Source organism: Ursus arctos, unplaced genomic scaffold (assembly GCF_023065955.2).
Source record: "Ursus arctos isolate Adak ecotype North America unplaced genomic scaffold, UrsArc2.0 scaffold_9, whole genome shotgun sequence".
NCBI classification, from domain to species: Eukaryota; Metazoa; Chordata; class Mammalia; order Carnivora; family Ursidae; genus Ursus; species Ursus arctos.
This window is the reverse complement of record NW_026623111.1, coordinates 57,854,850-57,878,636: the sequence shown is the minus strand read 5'-3', so window position 1 is coordinate 57,878,636 and position 23,787 is coordinate 57,854,850. Positions and strand designations below refer to the sequence as shown.

At 36.5% G+C, this 23,787-nt stretch overlaps 2 protein-coding genes across 4 annotated transcripts in view; one reads left to right on the top strand and one right to left on the bottom strand.

The window, feature by feature from the left end:
* Positions 1-2,568, bottom strand: part of THAP6 (THAP domain containing 6) — an 18,459-nt gene extending 15,891 nt beyond the window's left edge. The window contains exons 1-3 of one of the 2 annotated variants that reach the window (XM_026509956.4): positions 2,455-2,568; positions 1,460-1,562; positions 64-271 (exon numbers count right to left, since the gene is read on the bottom strand). In XM_026509956.4, the coding sequence (XP_026365741.1) occupies positions 64-271; positions 1,460-1,539 (288 nt within the window). In that variant the 5' untranslated portion in view covers positions 1,540-1,562; positions 2,455-2,568. The remainder of the gene's footprint in view (positions 1-63; positions 272-1,459; positions 1,563-2,454) is intronic. The other variant, XM_057309631.1, reaches the window with a different exon arrangement.
* On the top strand, positions 2,271-23,787 carry RCHY1 (ring finger and CHY zinc finger domain containing 1). 2 transcript variants are annotated; one of them, XM_057309630.1, is made up of 10 exons: positions 2,717-2,777; positions 6,815-6,959; positions 7,561-7,680; positions 7,916-8,031; positions 16,960-17,038; positions 19,022-19,066; positions 19,864-19,922; positions 20,018-20,044; positions 21,308-21,428; positions 23,111-23,787. In XM_057309630.1, the coding sequence occupies exons 5-10, from the start codon at positions 17,015-17,017 to the stop codon at positions 23,237-23,239; spliced, it is 405 nt and encodes a 134-aa protein (XP_057165613.1). In that variant the 5' UTR covers positions 2,717-2,777; positions 6,815-6,959; positions 7,561-7,680; positions 7,916-8,031; positions 16,960-17,014; the 3' UTR covers positions 23,240-23,787. The 2 variants fall into 2 exon arrangements, with proteins under 2 accessions (XP_026365737.1, XP_057165613.1); XM_026509952.4 differs by lacking the exon at positions 6,815-6,959 and having other exon boundaries at positions 2,271-2,777.

The following is a 23,787-nucleotide window of genomic DNA, read 5'->3' as shown; positions in this document are numbered from 1 at the left end:
AAGGTTCTTCAATAGTACCATAAAAAATGAGTAATGATGGTAAGTAGTGTCTCATAAACAAACCTGTAAGTGAGATGGGGAATCAAAGATAGAAGGTATAACTCCAGGTTTCAGTTTAATATTTGGAGCACTTCTGTCAAAATCTGTCTTCTTAAAGTGCCTTGAACACAACACGTCTCCTTTTTTAGGCTCCCAAATGCCTGCCGCATTCACATCAAGTCTTTTCATTGCTAATACCCATTTTCTTTTGACGTTTTCATCTGTGGGGAATCTAGAAAAAAAATACAAAAAAGTATTTTAAAATTAAACACCACTGATAGATACTTGAACTAAGGCTGTGACTAAGTTGGTTCATTGATGAGTTTGTTATTACTCTTGGGAAATGGAATATTCAGAAGCCATCATGAATCATGCTTTCAGAACTTTGAGTTTTAATAGATTTTTGTACCAATCATGCTGCAGACATAGGGCGCTCATTTCAATTTTCCTGATATTATAAAGAAGAAAAGCTTCAATGGATATTTCAACCTGATAGGAAGATCCACAACTGGAGGTTTTTCTTCATCTATACATGATAATATCACTTGGGCCTTTTCCTGCATGAAGCAATATCCAGAATTTATCCCAGATGAATAGAGTACCTTGTACCTTCATTCTTCTGTCAGCATCAGAAAGTTGTTTAGTATAGCATTTAATACATAACAGGTCTATAAATGCTTAGTGAATGAGGCAAAGAACTGCTGCAGAGTATGGGGTTCTAGAGATAAGAACTATTTTGAGAGATCTGGAAACCAATATCAATATCTTTTCAATTTTCCAAGCTGATTCAAATCTTTTTTGGAAAAGGTAGGGTATACATACTTATTTTTTGTTTCCTCATACCTAGCAAAGTAGTTAACAGATCTTTCTCTAGCATGTAGCACAGTGCCTGGCACAAAAGCAGCAAAATAAACCTTTAGCAAATGAGTAATGATTAAATCTTATTATTCCTTTCCTTTGCTGTCAGAAGAATGGCTAAAATAGAAAAATTGGATTGACTTATCTGTAATACTGCTAAAGAACCCTTGGTCTGAGCTTGTAATTTCTATTTTTTCTCTACAACACAAGTCTGACCTATTTCTAAATAGAAAGGACAGGACTTATTTGGGCAAAGATCCTTTCTTCCTTCAGATTGTAAACAAAACTGAATTTCTTTGAAGGTATGTTAAAATGCAAAGTAATAATATTAGCAAAAATGAGCTTGATATTTTTGTTTACTAGCCTCTGATACCTTGGCAGGTATCTTAAACTTTTAAACTAAATTACAAAAATGTAAACATATCACTGTCACTTCAAATTTAGCTAAAAAAGCTATTAACAGATTTGGGAACTAAAGTTCAAAACTGAAGATTTAAGTGGAACTCTCTTTGGCTTTTTATAACAGTCAGAAGTACTTGGCTTAACTACAGCAAAATCTTACACGTGAAATGTCAGTCCTTTTAACTTGGAATTTGGCAAACAGCGCGAAGCACATCCAATGGCCGAGCAACATTTCACCATGATTTTAGCAACTCATAACAGAACTGAAAGAAAATTAAAAGGGTAAGAGTTAGTAACTTTAAAGCTAAGGGCAACATATTTACTTTTCCCCAGCATGTTTTAGGTACTGTGAAATCATGCAAGAAAGCCAAAGGCAAAATATTTTCTTCAACACCGTCAGCTTTAAAAATTTTCCAGGGGCTTGGCTCTTTACAAGGCAAATGCATTTCACTATGCACTCTGAGGTGTCTGACTCAATCTTGCAGGCTTGTACATTTCTCTTCCGCGGCTTCTTACAGGCACCAGGACACAAGGCCTTTGCACACTAACTCCTACTCATCTTTTAACTATGTGTTGCTTCCCCAGGGAAACCTTCCTTGACACTCAGATGAAATCAGATCCCATCTAGCATTAGCTCTCACAGAACACACACTTCTTCCTAGCACTTCTCAAAGTTGTCATCTTATTTCAGTGATTCTCTGATTAATGTCTTTCTCCCTTGCCAGTCTGTGAGTTACAAGAGGGCATGGTGGGGCGTGTGTTTTTTCTCACTTTTTGTCCCCATGCTTAACTGGTGACTGGCACATAGTAAACGTCAATGCCTATTCTGAAGGTATGAATAACGAGGAAAAGCAGCAGCAGCTCGAAGGGCCGGGGAATGCCTAGTGCTGGAGAAGCAGCGCGCGCAGGTACCCGTTCTGAGTCCGGGGCCCGCGGAGCTCCGCCCCTTTCTCGAGGCTCCCGGCCCCCGCAGGGAGAAAGGGAGGGGCCGCCCTGTCGCAGGTGCGGATGCCGCCGGAGAGCGTCCCTTCCTCTGGGGGCCACCGGGCGTCTCCGAGCCGCTATGGTCCACCTCGCCCCGAACCACGCCCAGAGTTTGGGCAAGTAGCGATGGGGGTGGGGGGGGGGGAGAAGAAGCAACCTAAGAGTTATTACCGTTAGCAGCGAAGTCAGCGACTAACGTCGACGACAGAGATTGCGTTTCCCTTCACTTCCGCCCCATTGCCCCGGGAACCGGAAATCCGGCTGCCCCGGGTCACGTGCTCAGCCGCCATACCTGCTCGGCTGGCTTCTGCGGCTGGGAGGGGGTGCGCTATTGACGCTGCTTCTCTGGGCGTGGTTTTCATCCTGGGGAAAGGGTCCGTGGAGTTTGAGGGGAGGTGGAGGAGATGGCGGCCTCGGCGCGGGAAGATGGCGCCCGCAGCCAAAAGCAAGGGCGGCGGGGCTGCGAGCACTATGACAGAGGATGTCTCCTGAAGGTGACGACTTCAATGGGCTCTTCGCTACAAGCTTCCGCCGGGCCGGGCGGGGGCGGAGTGGGCAAGGCAGTTAGGCTTGGGCTTAAGTTAGAGGCTAAACTGTTTGTCAGGTTACCTTCTCCACCTCGAATTGGGTTTCGGCTGTGGAGAACGTTTTGGCAAGGCGACCACAGGCCCCACCTCTTCTCCTGCTTCACACTTCGTAAGCAAAGCTCTCAGCTTGGAAAGAAAGAGCTTGAGCTTGCACATCAGTCACCTTATCAATGGGTTTATTTAGTCTTTTGCTACTATAAGTAGACTGAGGCAGCCCCGGGCCTGGGCTGGCTTTTTGCCAGGGTGACTTATCAGGTGTGTGATGAAATAATGGAAGAGGGATAAATAAGTGGAGAATCGGAATACGATTTCAGCTTCTGTAGTGAATAAGTTTTGCAGCTTGCCAGCTTCATTTTGGAGTCAATGAGTATGCCTAAGCCTGCCAAGAAAATGTTTTTGTGAAATAGGAAGACAGCCGTGTAATTGCCACTGAATAGGAGATTATGTGTAGGAAAGTGCCCAGTATGCATGTATTGTTATTTTTGCTCTTTGAGGAAAATTGCTAGTAAATCTAAAACTTTTTAAGTTGACACCCATTCAGTTTCCTGATTTTTTTGTTGTTGCTGCAAGAAGCAGTTTAAATATTTTACTTAGAAAGCTTGAGGTTTGGAGTCCCACAGCCCTACCCCCAAATCTAGCTCAGACCCTTGATAGCTCAGTGCTTTTGAACGAGTGCTCCGTTTGTAAGATAGGGGTGATAAAAGTTCCTGTTTCATTAAAAAAAAAAGTATGAGGCCTGTAAGGACAACTTCCAGCCGGCTTTGTAGGCCAGGCTTGGTGAACATTCTCCACTGCATTAGGTGAAGCTCTTGGAAAGTTAGTCGTTCACCGAGTGTTGTGTAAGCAAATTGAATGCTATCCTTACGATTTCATTTCCACTGACATGTTCTGTAACTCTTTGAAACTTGATGACTAGAACTGTAGTTGACATGTTGGCCCTTTCCCCCAAGAAACCACATAAATATGTCTGTGTTTCATAGCGCTGAGATACTTGACCCTGAGTATCAAATACTTTTTTGCCTTCCCCCTCCTTCTTCCTTAAATACCAGAAGCCAAGTGAAGAGTTTTAAGGAGGAAGTAATCAACTAAATCAAATGCTGCCATTTGAGTAAGATAAGAACTCAAAATTGACCTTTAAATTTGGTGGGGAGGTCACTGGTGATCTTGACAAGAGAAGTTTCAGTGGAGAGATTGGGACAAAGCTGGACTGGAGTGGAATTGAGAGAGAATGAGAGCAGTGAAACTGGAAATAGCCTTGATAGACAATTCTTGGAGTTTTGCTGTGAAAGAGAGAGAGAGAGAGAGAGAAAGTGTGGTTGCTGAGAGATGTGGCATCATGAGATTTTTTCCCCGCTTTAAAATGGGAGGTATTGCAGTGTGTTTGCATATTCTTGGAAATGGCCCAGTGAAGTGAGAATGTTTTTTTTTTTAAATATTTTATTTATTTATTTATTTGTCAGAGAGAGAGAGAGAGCGCGCGCACACAAGCAGGGGGAGCTGCAGGCAGAGGGAGAAGCAGGCTCCCCGCTGAGCAAGGAGCCGGATGTGGGACTTCCCAGGACCCTGGGATCATGACCTGAGCTCAAGGCAGATGCTTAACCGACTGAGCCACCCAGGCATCCCATGAAGTGAGAACATTTTATAATGCAGGAAGGAAAGGAAAAACTGTAGGATTATTTACTGCTCTTGAGTAATCAAAGAAAAGATGGGATCCAGTGCACAAGTGGAGGAGTTGGCCTTACAGAAAAACATGTAACAAGGGAAGACTGAGTATTAGGTACATTTGCAAGTAGGTTGATAGAGTCTGTGAGAGAATGTTTTCTTTGATTATTTCTTTTTTAATAATCAAGATTATGAGTGGAGTGTAAGGGTGGAGGAAAAGGTTTAAAGAGAGAAGATGTGAAACAATCATCTAGATTTTAGGTGCTAGGACTGTAGAAGAATGAGGGAATTGACTAGAGAAACGTGGTAGTAAAAACCCACTTTTTATTAGTGATCATGACTTAAAAGTGAGACCAGTGTGTTTTTCTTTAGCTTTATCTGGCTATTCCTATACAGGAGAGAATTGGGTTTAACCAGACTTAGGGTTTTGGATAGGAGAGTATGTAGAGGAAGAGAGAAGGAAGGAACTAGAGTATGTGTAAGGGAAGCATTGAAGTGAGTTGGAAAGAGAGGTAGGGGTTAGAGAATTTCATGCTTGAAATTATGATATAAACAGGATTCAGTTCTTGTTTTAGAGCAGTGGTTCTCAAAGTGTGGTGAATGGACCCCTTGGTGATTCCTGAGGCCCTTTCAGGGGATCCTTGTAGTCAAAACTACTTTCTAATACTAAGATGTTGTGTTTTTCAGTGTGTGCAAAAGCAATTACTAAAACTGCTGGCATCTGACTTGTACTATGCCTGTAGTTAAAAAAAAAAGTTTTACTTAAGAATGTCATTGATAAAATTAAAGCAATAAGATTACTAATTTTATAAAATCTCAACTCTTGAATACATGTTTTTTTACATGTTTGATGGAATGGGATGTTTTCATCAAGCACTTCTGCAAACTAAAATTAGACTGTCGTGAGGAAAGTTCTTATGCAATTGGATTGTGAACTGAACTAGTTTCTCGTGTAACAGTTTTTACTTGAAATCTGGTTATTCAGACTTGAGTATTTGGTGGGCACTTTCTTGAAAAGTGAACTGTTGAAAAGAAACTGTCATTCCAAGGAAAACAATTGACAGTGGTAGAATTCAAGTGTTCACATAAAAATTAGAATTTTGAAACACTTGTATAAGCCTCTGTAAGCTTCAAAGTGTCCCAATACCTAGAGACTTTGCTGATGAGATAGGTAGTGATGTTAACAAATATGATTTTTTTATATTGCATGGAAAATGTGTGAACATTTGGAAGAGCTGTAGAACTCAGTGAACTGATACTTTCCAAATGACTAATGTGTGGGTAAAAGCTTGATTCAAAGTGCAGGATAGATCAATGGATTTTAATGTAACAGAGGGAGAAAAGTTCACCAATACAATTTTCAGAGTCTATGTTACAACTGATCATTTATAAGAGTTGTTAAGTTTTGGTGTAGTATCAGAGAAGGATTCTCTGTAAAGTCTATTAAAATGCTCCTCCCTTTCTCAATTATATATTTGTGGGTCCAAAGTTTCTTCATATACTTCACCTAAACTGATTGAATACAGAAGTTGAAGCAGAAATGAGAAACCAGCTATTTTGGGGGAACCTAGTTATTTTCATTAAAATATGTCATTTATGTTAACATGTAATGGGTTTATTACTGTTGTTTTTAAAAGAAGTAATGTTTTAAAAACCTTTCAGTTTTATTTTATAGTATGGTGTCAATAGAGATAATTCACATAATCAAAAGCTCTTCGAGATCCTCAGTAATTTTTAAGACTGTAAAGGGGTGCTGAGACCAAAACATTTGAGAACCACTGTTCTGTGGTATGACTGTGAGAATATGTGACTGAGGAGGCTTGGAGGACAAGGCCATTGGAAGTGAGAAAGTCAAGGAATTGAGAGTTAAAAGTTCAGAGTATCTTATCATGGTGGATGTGCAGATCACTAAGATTTAGGACAAGAGTAGTATTGGGAGAGAAAGGGTACCAGTTGAGTGTTAAAATCTTTACTGAATGAACGGTGTTGTGGTAAATCAGCATAAGAAATCTTTAGTAATGAGTGGCTCTGGAAGGTCACAGTATACTGGAAAGCACTGGGTTAACTTACTGGCTTGGAAACTTCTTGATGTACCAGTTAGGACAAGGGTAAGTTACTAAGGGTAGCAAAAAACCCAACAGTAACGTGGGTTAAAGAATTAAGAATTTATTTTTTCCCACCTAACAATTTCAAGGTGAATTATCCAGTTTGGTGATGAGACTGATCCACATGATCACTCCAGGGACAAGTTCTTCCCACTGTATTATTTTGCCATGTTTTAGGGCATACAGTCATCAGCTGGGTTGCTGCCATGTCCAGGTTTCATCTGATGGAAAGGGGAAAGGGAGCGTGGAGGAGGAGGCATGCCCAGTTTCTTAATACTCAGGCCCAGGAGTGGCACTGATTTCTTCTGCTCATATTCTTTTGGTAAGAACTTAGTCATTTGGGCACAGCTGAAATAAAAAGAAGGCTGGGAACTGTAGTATAGCTGGGCAATCATGTGTCCAGGAAGAAGGAGAGAAAAAAATTTTGGTAGTCTGCCACTTTTGAAAACAAGGGCTATCTCTTACATTTATTGTATCCTCTAAAATATCAAGGGTATAGTTGATGGTTAATAAACACAAGTGAATTAAAATATAATCTTTATTATAGTTAATGTTTAAGGGTTGAAGTAGATAAATGAATTTATCTGGAAATGTCTCAGAAGAAGTTGCCTGCCTGCCATTTAGGCTGAGGATGAGTTTAGGGTGTTGTGGGATTAGTAGTTCTTTCTGTGAATGTCCATTCTTCATAATTCTTTGTCTTTAAGGACCAGATTATGTTCAACTTGATACAGACATAGATGTTGAGGGGGAATAGTTAAAACATGCTAAGAAACAGTGAAAAGTTATGTTTAGGATCAGTTTACAAACTGATCCATTGGTTGTATTCTTTGACTTTGTTCCAGGAGGAGGAGGAAGAAAATTTTTTTTTGCATTGTAAACTTGTTTTTCTCTTCTTATAACTCTTTTTTCCCCCTGGGTGTTAGGCACCTTGCTGTGACAAACTTTATACTTGTCGGTTGTGTCATGACAACAATGAAGATCATCAGCTAGATCGCTTTAAAGTAAAGGAAGTGCAGTGCATAAACTGTGAAAAAATTCAACACGTAAGATTTTATCACATTTCTATTTTCTTTTTAAAAAATGTTTGTTAAGGTGGTTTACAAAATTTAATCAACAGTATTGCAAATAAGACTTCCTTAACTCTAAGCAATATCTTTGCTTTAAATATTTAAAACCTTATAAAAATCTGCATGTATTGTAACATAAATTGTGGATATTCAAATAATAATACAAAATGTTTTGGTAAATTTAATTTTTAATTACACGTATCTGTTTTAGGCCCAACAGACTTGCGAAGAATGTAGCACATTGTTTGGGGAATATTATTGCAGTATATGCCATCTCTTTGACAAAGACAAGAAGCAGTATCATTGTGAAAACTGTGGAATTTGTAGGTACTGTATGTAAAATGTTCTTTTCTAATTACTTTTAATGTACCTGGGCAATAATAGTTTTTAAAATCAACTTTGTTGGGATATAATTTGCATCTAATAAAATGCATTCATTTTAAGTGTCTAGTAAGTATGACAAATATATATAACTGTGTTACTACCAACACGATGAAGATAAAAAACATTTCCGTTATTCTAAAAAAATTTTTCATGCCTCTTTTGTAGTGGTAATTTAATTAGCCCATCAGTTATTGTGTGGCTATTTAAAATTTTAAATACTTTTGGATATAAAATACGCTTTTATATGAAGTGTTTTGTAGGCAACTGAAGTAGAAAATTAGGGTGGACTTTTCTTTTTTAAAAATCAGTTTTAAAAAAAATTCTCAAGATATAAGCTGATTTTATAAAAATTGGAAAATATGAAAGTGTAGAAAGAATAAAAATAACCTATAGTCCAGTCTCTTACTGATAAGTTACCATCAACATGCCATATATAAGAATTTTTTCTTTCTAAAAATTCTGTATTAGATATATACAAAAGCACATATGTACAATGTGTTATAAAGCATACTAATACAATAAATAAGTCACTCAGTTTAAGAAATAGAATGTTACCGGGGTGCCTGGGTGGCTCAGTCTTTAAGTGTCTGCCTTTGGCTCAGGGCATGATCCCAGGGTCCTGGGATCGAGCCCTGCATTGGGCTCCGTGCTCCACTGGGAGCCTGCTTCTTCCTCTCCCACTCCCCCTGCTTGTATTCCCTCTCTTGCTGGCTGTCTCTCTCTGTCAAATAAATAAATAAAATCTTTAAAAAAAAAAAAGAAGGAAAAAGAAATAGAATGTTACCAATACTGTTGGAGCTCCAAGTATTCCACTAATCTTCTCTTTCCCATTGGAGATAACCACCCTCTTGAATATTTTAAATCACTTTCTAGCTTTTATGTAGTTTGTTTTTCAGGAAGGATAACAAACATACCAAAAGATGCAGAAATCATAGACAAACACCTTATGAGTTTACTTAGGAAAACATTTTTTTAATCACCACCCAGATCAAAAAGTGGAATGTTCATAGCAATATAGTAGCCTCTCTTATGCCCCCTTCAAGTCAATACACTCTTCCAAAGGTGACCACTCTCCTGAACTTTTGTAAATGGGATCATATAGTATATGCTCTTTTGTGTTATTATATATTTAAGGCAATATCATTAGGTGTTTTCATAGAATTGCTCTATTTTCCTTTATGATTGACCCATTTATCACTATATAATGTCTCTTTTTATTGTTAGCAATATTTCCTGCCTTAAGAGCTACTATATCTAGATCAGCTTTCATTTGATGAGTTTTTGCATGTGTATCCATCCCTTTTTTTTTGTTCCAAACGTCTGTATTTAAGACATGTATCTTGTAAGCAGAACGTAGTTGAATTTTATTTTTTATGGAGTTCGATGAAAACTGTTTTTAGTTAGCATATTTAGTCTACTTATAATTGTATAAGTATATATATATAAATATACAATTTTCCAGTTAAGTCTACAATTTTAGTATTTTCTATTCCCTTAGTATTTGTCTATTTGTCTTTTTTTCCTCCTTGCTTGCCTTCTTTTGGATTAATCAGCAATTTTTCTATTTTGTTATTATTTTCTATAAACTTGTTAGAGATGCATTTTCTATTCTATTATTCTCTTAGTAGTTATCTTAGAAATTATAACATACATCCTTGGTTTACTAGAGTAAATGTGTTTATTGTTTCTGGGCAATGCAAGAACCTTAACTAAAAGGATTTACATGCAATTGTCATGTTTTTTAATGTGTATAAACTCTATAGACATTGTTTTGAACAGCCAATATATTCTTAGATTTACCTACATATTTACCATTTCTGTTGCTCTTCTTGCCTTTCTGCATCTCCTTTGTCTTAAGGATTATTTTCCTTCAGGTTCAAGAATTCTTTTCATTATTACTTTTAGTGAGGCTCTGCTGGTGACAAATTCTGTCACTTTTTTTGTCTCTTTGAAAATGTCTTTATTTTGCCTTCATTTTTAAGATTTTATCTGTTTTGGGTATAGAATTACTTTCCTTCAGCATTTTAAAGATACTCTGGTGCCATGGTTTCTGTTTTTGAGTCACCGAACAGGATTATTATTGCTTCTTTGAAGATAATCTGTCTTTTATCCCTCTCTCGATGTTTTCAAGTCATTGGTTTTTAGCAGTTTTTCCGTGATGTGTCCAGGTTTGTGAGGTATTTATCCGGCTTGCAATTTGTAGAATTTCTTGAATCTGTAGCTTGATGTCTTCTCTCAGTTTTGAAATATTCTTGGCCGGTATCTCTTCAGATAATGTTTCTGCCCCCTGCTTTTGCCTCTCCTGAGACTTTTCACTGTGTCCCATATGTCTCTTAAATTTTTTTTTTCTGTATTTATCTTTTTTTCCCCCCTTCATGCTTAAATTGCATACTTCCTACTGATTTATCTTCCAGGTCTCTTCCGTACTGTGTTGAATAGTCTATTTAATCTAGTGAGTTTTTCATTTTAGTTTTTTTTTTTCCCCTTAAAATTATGCAGTTTACATTTAGTCCTCCCCCACCCTCTGTACCTTCCATTTTTTAGGTGAAATTCTTCACCTTTTTTTTTTCCTTCGACATATTAATCACTGGTAATTTAAAGGCAATATCTGAGAAATCCACGATCTTGATTATCTGTGGGTCAGTTCTGATTTCTGTTTTTCCTCCTCTGGTGTTTGGTTCTTTAGTCCTGCCTTTTGGCATGTTTGATACTTTGTTTTAGTTGGTTGTTGGACAAAATTGTATAAGCTCTGGATGCTAATTTTGTCCAAAGAGAATTTTCTTTTGGCAAGCACTTAATTAGAGATAGAACCCATTGATCCAATTAAAGATTGAGATCATTTGAGGCCAAGTTTCATTTATAAGTCCTGTTCTATTTCGTTTTCCCTAACACTCAGGCTCCTAGGACATGGATCCTTAGGGGGCTTGACTTAAAGCCAAGGTGTTTACCAGTTCATCTCTTGTGGTGTGACCTGGCCTCCAGTTTTTTGTCTCCCTAGCAGAGAAATTGCCAGAGGGTTTACTTGGTTTCCTATCCCTTACCTACTGCTTGGTGCTTAGCTCCTTAGCTTCTAACAGAATAGCGTAGGGACTGCAAGTTCCCCAAGGAGGAAGAAGAAGGGAATGTTGGCTTTGCCTCAGGGTATTTCCCTTCTCTCTGGGATATTGATCCTTTAAGCCCTTAGTTGTTCTTTACTGCTATTAAATAGTTTGTTTGTTTTCTTTGAATCTAGCCTTTGTAGTTATCAGTGGGAGCTTTGGTCCCATACAGGCTACTTTACTTTTGTGGAGTGGAAGTTTACAATACATGTTTAGGTTTGCTTATTTTTAAAATCGTACTCTATATATTTTTTCTGTGGCTTTTTTTTTTTTTTTAACAGAACCTTGTTTCTAGGGTTCATCCTATTTGATTCATGAGCTCCAGTTCATTTTCAGTCTTGTATTGAGTTATTTTGTATGTCAGATCTGCACACAGTTTTTAAGTACCACTATTATAACAAAGGAATCAATACATTTTATAGTTAATTTATTGACTATCAAGTTGTTGAGTGTGCAGAATAGATAGACATCTCATCTTACTCTATATGTATTAAGCTTCATGAAATTAAGATGTTCTCAAATTTTAAATTCCTACACCTGGTAAATATTAAGCTTCATGAGAGCAAGGTATTATCAAAGTTTAAATTTGTATACCTGGAAGTGTCATGTATACAGTAGGTGCTTAGTAATTTGTAGGTTGTGTATCTTTAGCAAAATGTTTTTGGTGTTATGATTTCTGTCTGCATATGAGGAAAATTTGTCATCAACATTTAGCATCTAAGTATATTTTTAAATCCTTTTACAAATAAGAGAATATTTTTATTACATATTGCTTATATATTTATTATGAATGACAAGAATAAAGGCAGTAAAAGACAACTTCATTGGAAATTTTAATAAGAATTTAAATGTTGCAGATCTAAATTTTGATACCATATTTTTCTAGTTCTGAAGGGATATGTACTAAATTTGACAGTGTCCTTTGAATGTAGCTATTTAATGGTCATTTGTCATTCATGAATCTGGGACATGTCTATCTTGTTAATAACTGATTCCAGGTTTTAGATACAATTCTAGTAGGTTCTAGCTTGTAATTACTTTAACTTATAGTCCTGTAAATTTTTCAGTTCCTGCACTCATACCATCAAAATATAATATTCATTCCAGATCTCAAATACATCACTAATAGATTCTGGCTTATCATTACTTCTGTCAATGCATTGTCAAATTGAATGTTTTTGAAACCCTGAGAGCTCATAATTGTATTTAAAGGTGACTATCTTTTTAGTTTCAATATAACAAAATATTTTTTATTTTTAGATTTATAAACACCTTATTTAGGATGATCAATCCTGTAAATTTTTTCGATTTTTACATCATCTGTTTTCTTCGAGATACTTTTTTTTTTTTTAAAGATTTTTATTTATTTGAGAGGGAGAGTGAGCAAGAGAGAGAGCACAAGTGGGGGGCGGGGCAAAGGGAGAGGGAGAAGCAGATTCCTCACTGAGCAGGGAGCCTGGTGAGGGGCTTGATCTAAGGACCCGGGGACCATGACCTGAGCTGAAGGCTGGTGCTTGACGACTGAGCTACCCAGGTGCCCCTCTTCCAAATACTTTATACACATACTTCCTTTCAACATTTCTCTATTTAGGAGCCATACCAAGTAAATTTGGTGTATAAAGGTCATAAAAGATGGAAGAATGCTGTTACATCCTTTTAGCAAAATGGGATGGTCTAGCTTCATGTAACAAAATACTGTGAATTGAAGTCCCTCCTGTTGAATGACTGAGTAGGTGAGGAATCCATTTTTGTTTTCCCCTTAGAAATACATTGTGTAGGAGCACCTGGGTGGCTCAGTTGGTTGAACATCCAACTCTTGATTTTGGCTCAGGTCATGATCTCTGGGTCATAAGATGGAGTCCTGTGTCAGGCTCCATGCTCAGCAGGAGTCTGCTGGAGATTCTCTCCCTCTCCCTTTGCCCCTCCCCCCACACTCACTCGCTCTCTCGCTCTCCCTATCTAAAATAAAAATAAGTAAATCTTAAAAAAAAAAAATATATATATATATATTTTTTAAAGATTTTATTTATTTATTTGACAGAGATAGAGACAGCCAGTGAGAGAGGGAACACAAGCAGGGGGAGTGGGAGAGGAAGAAGCAGGCTCATAGCGGAGGAGCCTGATGTGGGGCTCGATCCTGTAACGCCGGGATCACGCCCTGAGCCGAAGGCAGACGCTTAACCGCTGTGCCACCCAGGCGCCCCTTAAAAAAAATATATTGTTCATTTTCTTGTGAGGCCATTTATCTAGGGTATGTGTTTTAGACAGATGATTATGATCACTTCAGGTAGGTATTTTAGGTGGTATTATGTCTATTGTCATTGTTAAAAAAATCTTTGGAACGTGTTTGTACAGTTCTTTCAGAGTGCCTATAGCACACTGAAAATACACTCCTCTTGGGGATTTTCAGAGGTATTCATTTTTATTTTTTTAAACCTTGCTTAAAGATATTGGGAGTAGGGGTGGCTCAGTTGGTTAAGCATCCACCTCTTGATTTCAGCTTAGGTAATGATCTCAGGGCTGTGAGATCAAGCCCTGCATCGGGCTCCATGCTGGGTGTGGAGCCTGCCTAAGATTCTCTCTCTCCCTCTGCCACTCCCACACTCCCCCTCCCTCTCTAAAAAAGAAAAAGATATTGGGAGCAAAATCTATTAAATAAGATTGGCAAATACTGTGTTTAGTCAGAAATGACATGGCCATCAGATAATGACAATTTTTTAAACAATAAAAATATCAAAAGACAAGTTAAAAAATGTTTTTCCAATAGCAGTGTTGTTGGAAACCCTTTACCCATGATTTTAAAAAATCATGTCATTTGAATGTATGAATTATTCTATTTTTACTTAAATATATGTCTTTATTTTGTAGTTGAACCTTCTTTGATACTCTTTTACAGTGAGTCCTCTTTTGGATGTTAAAGACAACTTTTTTGTCTTAAGTATATTATGAAATTTAGTTATTGCTTTTAGTCCATTAAACAAATCTGCAAGGTAAAGGTGATCAGATTTCTCCTACTGGTGCTTGGTACTTATAACACCTCTAAGCTTGACTCTGGTCTCTGGGCTTGAAAATTGTCTTCAGGCAGTAATCATTATAAGGAAATCAGTGGTTCTTCTAGAGTTTATTAATATATTATTCCTGATTTTATATTTTAAAATAGCTCCATGATATTTAGATAATCTTTTGACCATCACAGTTAATTCTCTCAATCTCAAAGAGTGACGTGCCCTAAAGATAGGGTTTCAGTTTTTCTTCAGAGGCAGACATCCAACACTGAATTTTTTTGGCAATGGCTGCATATATCCTTACTGAAATGTACTAGAATGAGCTTTTTCTCTTTTTTTTAAATGGGGAAGTATAATTTCTTATTGTTATTAAGTAAGCACCGGATATTTACCATGAGAGTATGATATGGCAGATGTGGTTTTGGGTTCTGATTTTTGATCTTAAAAAATGTTTCAGCCCTTTGACTGTATAATTCCATTTTTAGATTATTCCAAGGAAATAGAGGTATGTACCAAAAATAATGTGTTGAGTATGTCTTGTACCGATAAATATATAACAAAAATATAATGAAAAATGAGAACCAACATGTATGTTGGAGGATTGTTAAATTTGCAAACACATATTAAAAGTAATTTCTTGAATAATATTTAGGGATTGGGAGAATGATTGGTACAAAATGTCTGTCAGGATATCGTACATACCAAAATATTAGCAGTAATTACCCATGAGTGGTGGGATCATGATTGATGTTTGGTATTTGTTGGTATAATTGTTGCTTCATGTTCTTCTGGGTTTTACACTTTTTTTTTCTTTTTTTAAGGATTTTGAGAGAGAGAGAGCACACCCACGAGTGGGGGCAGGGAGGGAGAACTGGGTCAGGATGTAAAAGTATTTACTGTGTGTTGGGGTGAAGTTTGAGAGACACTGCTGCAGAGCCTCCCAGATCACCTCTAACTGGGATTTCAAGTACTGATGCCAAATTGGCTGTTTTTGTTTAAACAGAGTCTCCTGGTAATAAATCATTTTGGTTTTTGTATGTTAGAAATATCTTTATTTTGCTTTCACTTTTGAAAGATATTTTGTTGGATATAGAATTCTAAGTTGACAGTTTTTTCTTCCAGTACTTTAAAGGTGCTCCTCTACTGTATTCTATATAATACCTGATGCATTGTTTGCAGTGAGAGGTCTGGTGTCATCCTTATCTTTGTTCCTCTGTACAGGCCTTTTTTTTTTCTGGCTGCTTTTAAGATTTTATCTTTGGTTTTGAGCAGTTTGTGATGTTCCGTGATAGAGATTTTTTTCATATTGCTTGTGTTTAGGGTTTGTTGAGCTTTCCTTTTTTGTAAGGGCACAACATAGAATTTTCATTTATCTCTTTTATTCACAACTTCCAGAGAAGTTGCAAACGGTCTTTATTCAGGACACCCCTGTGCCTAGCTAAGTGTTTTCTTATTGTGAAAGAAGGGGATAATAAGAATTTGGGGACAACTGGCAGTCATCTTTATCATGCGAAATACATTTCAAATGGATAAAAGAAAAATATAAAAATTCCTAAGTATTAGAGGTATACATATATTTATAACCTGTAGATTTCAAAAGTCTTTCCTAAACAAGAGGCAGAAGCATAAGCCGTAAAGGAAAATATCAGTGGTTTTTTAGTACGTAGGAGTTAAAATGGCTGTATGACAAAATATATAAATCAAGATAGATGACATACCAGGAAATTGTAAATATACGAATGAAAAAGATGAATAGTCAGGATATATAAACAGATGTTTTAAAATGGTAAAAGGCAGATACCGTAGAATGAACAGAGCATACATGAACAGACAATCCACAGTAGAAATCCGTGTGGTTCATAAACATTAAAATATATTTCCTGTCTCATTACCTGAGAAATGCAAATTAAAATGACATCTTTTATTTGTCTATCATCTAGGTAACCAGTGTTCACTGGGGTGTGGGGGACACGGGTGCTGTCACACATTGTTAATGGGAGCATAATTTAGTATTGTCTTTTTGGAGGTCAGTTTGTTAGTATCAAAACCAATGATGCAATACCCTCTGATCCCGTAGTTTCACTTTTAGGAATCTTATAAAAATTATCAACAGATGGGCTGAGTGGTGTCTGTATAAGCATATTTATTTATTTATTTGAAGATTTTATTTTTATTTGTCAGAGCACAAGCAGAGGGAGAGGGAGAAGCAGGAGCCCGATGGGGGACTTGATCCCAGGACCCTGGGATCATGACCTGAGCTGAAAGCAGACGCTTAACCGACTGAGCCACCCAGGTGTCCCTGTATAAGCATATTTATTTTATATCATTGTATTGACTAAAGATAGTAAATTATATACGGGAATACTTTTAAGAATTATGATCTATCTATACTGTGTAATACTGTGTAATTATGAAGAGAAGTGAAGTGGTTCTATATAGACAGAATAATCTTCAGGATATGTTTTCAGTGAAAAAAAAATCACAGAACAGGATATATAGAAAGAATCCGTTTATGTAAAAAATAAAGCCCAAAGGTTGTGTGCGTGTATGTATTGCGTATACACTTTTATAGAAGAAACGTGGATAGATACCATTCTGTTTATAGTGCTTATGTTTGGGGAGTAACATTGGGGAGGTGGGGGTTTACCCCATGTTCGTCATTGTGATTTGAACTAACTTTACAATGAAACTAAACTTACATAAAAATGAGTAAATTACCATTGTAGTGAAAATGAAGCTAATTTTTTGGCTTTCTCGTGTATTTTTAGGATTGGTCCAAAGGAAGACTTTTTCCACTGTCTGAAATGTAACTTATGCCTAGCTATGAATCTCCAAGGAAAGCACAAGGTATATAATTAAGTTTGCATAATTTAAAAAGTATTATATTGTGTTTGAAAACCGGCTTAAATCGTTATATGTTTGGAAGCATGCTAATTTTCAGATACTACCAAGTACAACTATGTTGCTTTTTATTTTTGAGCATTAATAAGTAGGTGTTCTAAGACTGATGCCTCAGAGTATCTGATCTACAATTCTTTTTCTTCTGTATAGTGAATACCTTTTTTTTTAAAGAATTATTTATTTAGAGAGCACACAAGCACGGGGAGGGGCAGAGGGAAGGGGAGAATCTCGAGTAGACTCTGTGCTGAGCACAGGGCTTGATCCCAGGACCCTGAGATCATGACCTGAGCCGAAATCAAGAGTTGGCCACTTAACTGACTGAGCCATCTAGGTGCCCCATAATGTGTAAGAATACTTATATCAGTTATTAGCATAATGTTGACAACTTCTAAGTAAGTTTATGGATTCATCTCATTGATACTCGTTTTAAAAATAACTAAAAAGGAGGGGCGCCTGGGTGGCATAATCAGTTAAGCATCTGTCTTCGGCTCAGGTCACAATCCCAGGGTCCTGGGGTCGAGCCCTGCATCATCAGGCTCCTTGCTCAAGGGCATGCCTGCTTCTCCCTCTCCTTCTCCCTTCCCCCTACTTGTGCTCTCTCGCTCTCTGTCAAATAAATCCGTAAGAAATTAAAAAAAAAAAAAAAAAAGTAAAATTGCATAGTAAAAAACAATAGCAATGTAACAGCATTTCAAGAAAATTCAGAAAATATTTTTATATTTCCTTTCATAGTTAGAAATATTTTTAATTTTGGATATAGTAATTATGTCATGATACCAGGCCCTTTAAAATTATTTTTCATTATTTAGAAAAAAATCTAAAAAAATCAGAGATTGGAGAGGCTAATGAGGATTTTTTTAAGTTTTTTATTTTAATTTGATACGGTTAACATTAATGAGGATTTTTAAATAGATGCTGGCCTAAAATAGTCAAGTGTTACAAGAAATTGAATTGCATAATGAGCATTTGGGATATGGTGACAAGGGAGAAGGGAAAAAGAATGGGGCTGAATAAAGATGACTCCTAAGCTTTTTAGCCCTTGCTTTAAGGTACTTGATTGATAGACTGTGAATTTGTTGGAATTAAAAGATTTGAGTTTGGTTTTATAGACTTGGGTTGGGCGATGATAGCTGTGTGGTCTTTCAAAAACTGTATACACATTTTCTTTTATGGTATCTTTGTTTTGTTTGTCGGTTGTTTTTTTATGGTCTGTATTTTAGTAAATGGTTCTATCATATACTCAGGTGCTCACTTAAAAAACCTGGGCATCATCCATGGCTTGGTGTTTCCCATTACCTTCCCGTGTTTAATCAGCCTGTTTTACCACGTTAAGAAATCTGGCACTGGAGGCAGCCTATTGGAGCTCAAATACAGTTCCACCTCTTATTAGCATGTGACTTTGGAAGTTATTGAGCTTCTCTAGGCCTCAAATACCTCATCAGTAAAATGGGGTAATAATTGTACCTGTGTTTAGAATTGTGGGACTTGATTGAGCTAATGCAGGTAATGTACTTAATATATGGCATGTAGTAAATTTCAGTACTATGAACCGTTATCATTGTCAATATCCTTAAGTAGCTTTGGAACAAAATACATATAAAATAGAGAGATTCCAAACATCATTATTTCTGCATCTTTGGTAAATCTTGATTCACTGATTTTCTTTATTTGTAAAATGAAGATAATTTGAACAATTAAGATGTATTGAATAATTTCATTGTTTCAGGTAATGTGCAAAGCCTGAAATAGTTGGTGTGAGTTAACTGTGCAGTTCTTGTCTGACATATAAGAGACATGTATTAGTGTTAATTATTGTCTTTAGTAAGTTAGTATCATTGTTTTCTTTATCATTAGTTTTTGTTAATATGTATGTATCTGTCATTTCCATCCAGTTAAGCTTTTAGTAATTTGAGTTTCTCTCTTAAACAGTGTATTGAAAATGTTTCCAGGCAGAATTGTCCAATATGTTTGGAGGTAAGCTTAAAATATTACTTGCTTTGGAAATATGCCCTTTTTTTTTTTTTTTAAATTCAGTTTATTCTCTAGAAAACCTGAGGACATCTAAAGAGTGAGAAATAATATTTTCTTAGCAAAAGTCATGTTGAAATTGCAATAAAGGGGTGCCTGGCTCTCTCAGTCTGTGGAGATGCAAGTCTTGATATCAGGGTTGTGAGTTTAAGCCCCATGTTGGATGTGGAGCCTACTTAAAAAAATTACAACAAATTTGGGAGTAGCAAATTTGTGAGGTGTTAATAACTTTAAAAAACATTCCATTTTTTAAGATTAAATTTTTTAAAATTTAAATTCAGTTAATTAACATATAATGTATTTGTTTCAGGGGAAGGTGCAGGTCTCTGATTCATCAGTCTTATATAATACCCAGTGCTCATTACATCACATACCCTCCCCAGTGTCTGTCACCCAGTTTCCCCATCCCTCCACCTCTCTCCCCTCTAGCAACCCTCAGTTTGTTTGCTATGATTGAGTCTCTTATGGTTTGTCTCCCTCTCTGGTTTTGTCTTGTTTCATTTTTTCCTCTCTTCCCCTATGATCCTCTGCCTTGTTTCTTAAATTCCACATATCAGTGAGATCATATGATAATTGTCTTTCTCTGATTGACTTATTTCGCTTAGGATAATACCCTCTAGTTCCATCCACGTCTTTGCAAATGGCAAGATTTCATTTTTTTTGGAAATATTCCCTCTGGAATTTAAAGTACTTGGATGTTTATATTGTCTTCATGCAAACACTAACATTTATTTCCTTTATAGGACATTCACACATCCCGTGTTGTTGCTCATGTCTTGCCATGTGGACATCTTTTACATAGGTAAAGTAATTCTTTTTTTTTTTTCTCAGAAATGTTTGAAAATAGTGGAGGTGCTTTTTTGCTTTACTAAAATAGTGTTATATATTTTTTTTCAGAACGTGTTATGAAGAAATGTTGAAAGAGTGAGTGTTTGATGGGATTTTTAAAAGTTATAACTGTAAGATGTCTGTTTTTTTTTTTTTTGGCACGGGGGATATGGCGGTTGGCAAACATTGCTGATACTTAAATCTTATTGGCATGGCAGATACTTATCTTGAGATGGGTAGGGTAAATGAACAGTGTTAAATTGGGCAAAGCATTTTGCAGATACAGGACTGCATCTTTGTCTCCATGCTTGTATTATGCTTTATCTCATCCCACAACTTGCAAGACCTACCTCTTCTTCTCTGGCTGTGCTTACCAGGGGGCACAGACTCTGCCAAAGGCAATCCATAGCACTGTAAAAATGCTGAGGCATGTTGCTCAAAATTCTGTTAAGTCTTTATATTGGCCCAGGATGATCATCTGCAAAGAAAGCTGGTAACAAGATTATCTAAAGCAGAGACTTTATTGTGGGGGAAGGATGTTAAAATGAAATGAGAGTAGCTAGGAGAGAAGAGACTGTGTAAATGTATTTTGGTCCTGCAAATTCATAAGCAAAACTTTTAATTTTAGAGCCAGGTAGAAGGGAATCCTTCAGAATTTTTAGAAAGAAAATGATACAATCTGAATTGCCTGACTATATTAAGAAATTGAGGTTATTTAGCTAAAAAAAAGCAGCTGAACAGGTTTTTAAAATATATTAAATATAGGGGTGCCTGGCTCACTCAGTTGGAAGAGCATGTGACTCTTGGTCTTGGGTTGTGAGTTTGAGCCCCATGTTGGGCGTAGAGATTACTTAAATAAAGAACTTTATATAAAAAATGTATTAAATGTATTCTACAAAGAATAGGGACTAATTCCTTTAGAGAACTGAGGAAAAAGAAGAGGTCTAAAAAATACCATAGGTTACAGGATTTTTTTTTTTTAAAGATTTTATTTATTTATTTGACAGAGAGAGAGACAGCCAGCGAGAGAGGGAACACAAGCAGGGGGAGTGGGAGAGGAAGAAGCAGGCTCCCAGTGGAGCAGGGAGCCCGATGCGGGGCTCGATCCCAGGACCCTGGGATCAGAACCTGAGCCAAAGGCAGACGCTTAACAACTGAGCTGCCCAGGCGCCTCGTGGGTTACAGGATTTAATTAATAACTATAGTGTAAAAGTTCCCAGGTTTGTAACAGGTCATCCTGAAATACAGAATAATGCTCTGTTTTGGATGGTTTATGTGCCAGTTAGCATGCATCTTGTATACCTGAGTTGATATACTCCTTGTTTAATGTTTGGAAAATAACCTTTCTATCTCTTCTAGAGGCTACAGATGCCCACTGTGCATGCACTCTGCTTTAGACATGACGCGGTACTGGAGACAGCTGGATGATGAGGTAGCACAGACTCCTATGCCGTCAGAATATCAGAACATGACTGTGGATGTGAGTATAATCATTTTAGGTTCCTGGTGGATGTTCTTGTTTATTTTTGCCTTTTTGCTGAAATCTGTCTAAAAAATACTGCTTTGGGGGGGCGCCTGGGTGGCGCAGTCGTTAAGCGTCTGCCTTCGGCTCAGGGCATGATCCTGGCATTCTGGGATTGAGTCCCACATCAGGCTCCTCCACTAGGATCCTGCTTCTTCCTCTCCCACTCCCCCTGCGTGTGTTCCCTCTCTCGCTGGCTGTCTCTCTCTGTCAAATAAATAAATAAAATCTTAAAAAAAAAAAAAATACTGCTTTGGCATAGACACCAATGTGATGATTAATGGGAAGGACCAAATAATAGATTTTAGTTACTTTGAATTCAAAAGACCAGACCAAAAAACTCCTGAGAATACCTTAATGCAATTCTTCCTGACACTAGATGGCAGGCAAAAACTTCATTCTGAATTATTTACATCTTACTTGTCAGAGCCAGTCAGTAATGTAACTGAGTGGAGGTGAATTACTACTCTCATGTTTTATTTTAATGATGATTTATTTGTAATTATTTTTAATTTTATTTCAGGCATATGTCTTTGTTGATTTTTGAAGAAGATTACTTTTGTTTTTTAATGTTCATTACCCTTTTTATTCATGTGGATAATTGACTTGCTAGTAAGGTCAATGAAGGATCACTTTTAGAATACTAATTGATAATTATGTGATGTTTTACTACAGGCTTCAGTATGCTATGTTCCATGTAAATCATTTTTTCAAATAACAGCTTTATTGAGATATAATTTATATGCCATGTAACTCGTCCATTCGAAATGTGCAGTTCAGTGCTATTTAGTATATTCTTGGAGTTGTGCAAACATCACCATCATCAATTTTAGGATATTTTTATTGCCCCCATGCCCGTTAGCAGCCATTCCCCAATCCCCTAGCTCTAGGCAATCACTAATCTTTCTACATTCAGGTTGTATTCTTATTTTCCAGATTATAATTTGAGCAAATTTGGAAGTTTTCTATTTATTATGGTATGGTATTCTAAAGCTAATGGTTTTCTCACATAATAATGCATTGATCTATTTTCAGGTTAACACCTTTTTATTTTTCAGGATTCAGTACTAGAAGAGATTAATTCCCAAGTGACATTTTATTGTCATTTTAGGGATGTGCCAAAAGCTTCTTTTTATTAAAGTAGGAACTACTTTTTTGGACTTTAATTCATTCCTGAGGCATTAAGAACTTAGTATATTAAACCTAAAGAATAAGCAAAAATATTGAAATTGTGTAAAGATTTGTTTTATTAACTAATAAGAATTTCGCAGGTGTCAAGGAAAAATAAATCATGTATGTTATTTTGAATTCTGAGTATAGGTGTCAATCAGATTATACCTGTTAGATTTTATGCTCAGTACTATTTATACTATTTGGGAACAGTTTTAAAATAAGACTTCTTGACTCAAATCTACGCTTTCATCTTCTAAATTCAAAGCTACCTTAATAGCCTCTTAGAGTTTTCATCAAAAGACATTTTCATCACAAAAGACATTTCTGTTTAGGGAAATATTTAGACTTAGCTATATGTGTTTCAGTTCTTCGGTATGATTTTTGAGGAATTGTTTTGAGCAGACAATGCCATTTTCTATCTATAAGGTTTAATATACTTAATTTGAATTCATCTCTTCACTTTTCAGATTCTCTGCAATGATTGCAATGGGAGATCTACAGTCCAGTTCCATATTTTAGGCATGAAATGTAATATTTGTGAATCCTACAATACTGCTCAAGCTGGAGGTTGTAGAATTTCACTAGATCAGCAATGACCAGGGTATACTACACTGGAAAACTCAGCATTTTCTGATCTAGAAAGAGGCTATCTTTAGTATTTTCTTGTCATAATGTGTCAGAATCTATGCATTAGAGTTGATGTGTTTTGTACTAGTGTCACAGCATAAAATCATATTACATGTACTTAAGGATTCAGGGTCTCTTTATAGAATTATCATAGCTTTATATTGGATGAAAGCCACTGTGCTTGTTTTTGATTGGGAATTCCTTTAGTGTCAATTGTTTGGAAGCCAATGATGTTTGCCACTGAAATTCACATCTAGAGAAGTATATTATACTTCCATGGAACTTTGCATTAAGTGACACTATGCACAAAGAGTTCATTTCTAGTTCTTGATAGAACTGCACTTATTTCTCAGTATTATTCTTGACTTTTTAAGGGCTGTGCTATAATGAGAATATGTTCTGTCTTACTGTTGAAATCTTATTACACATACTTTAGAATTTTCTAAGACAGTCCTTTGGATCCTGTAAATGTGAATTTTGATGTAATAACTGCTAATAAAATTATATCGAAACGGTG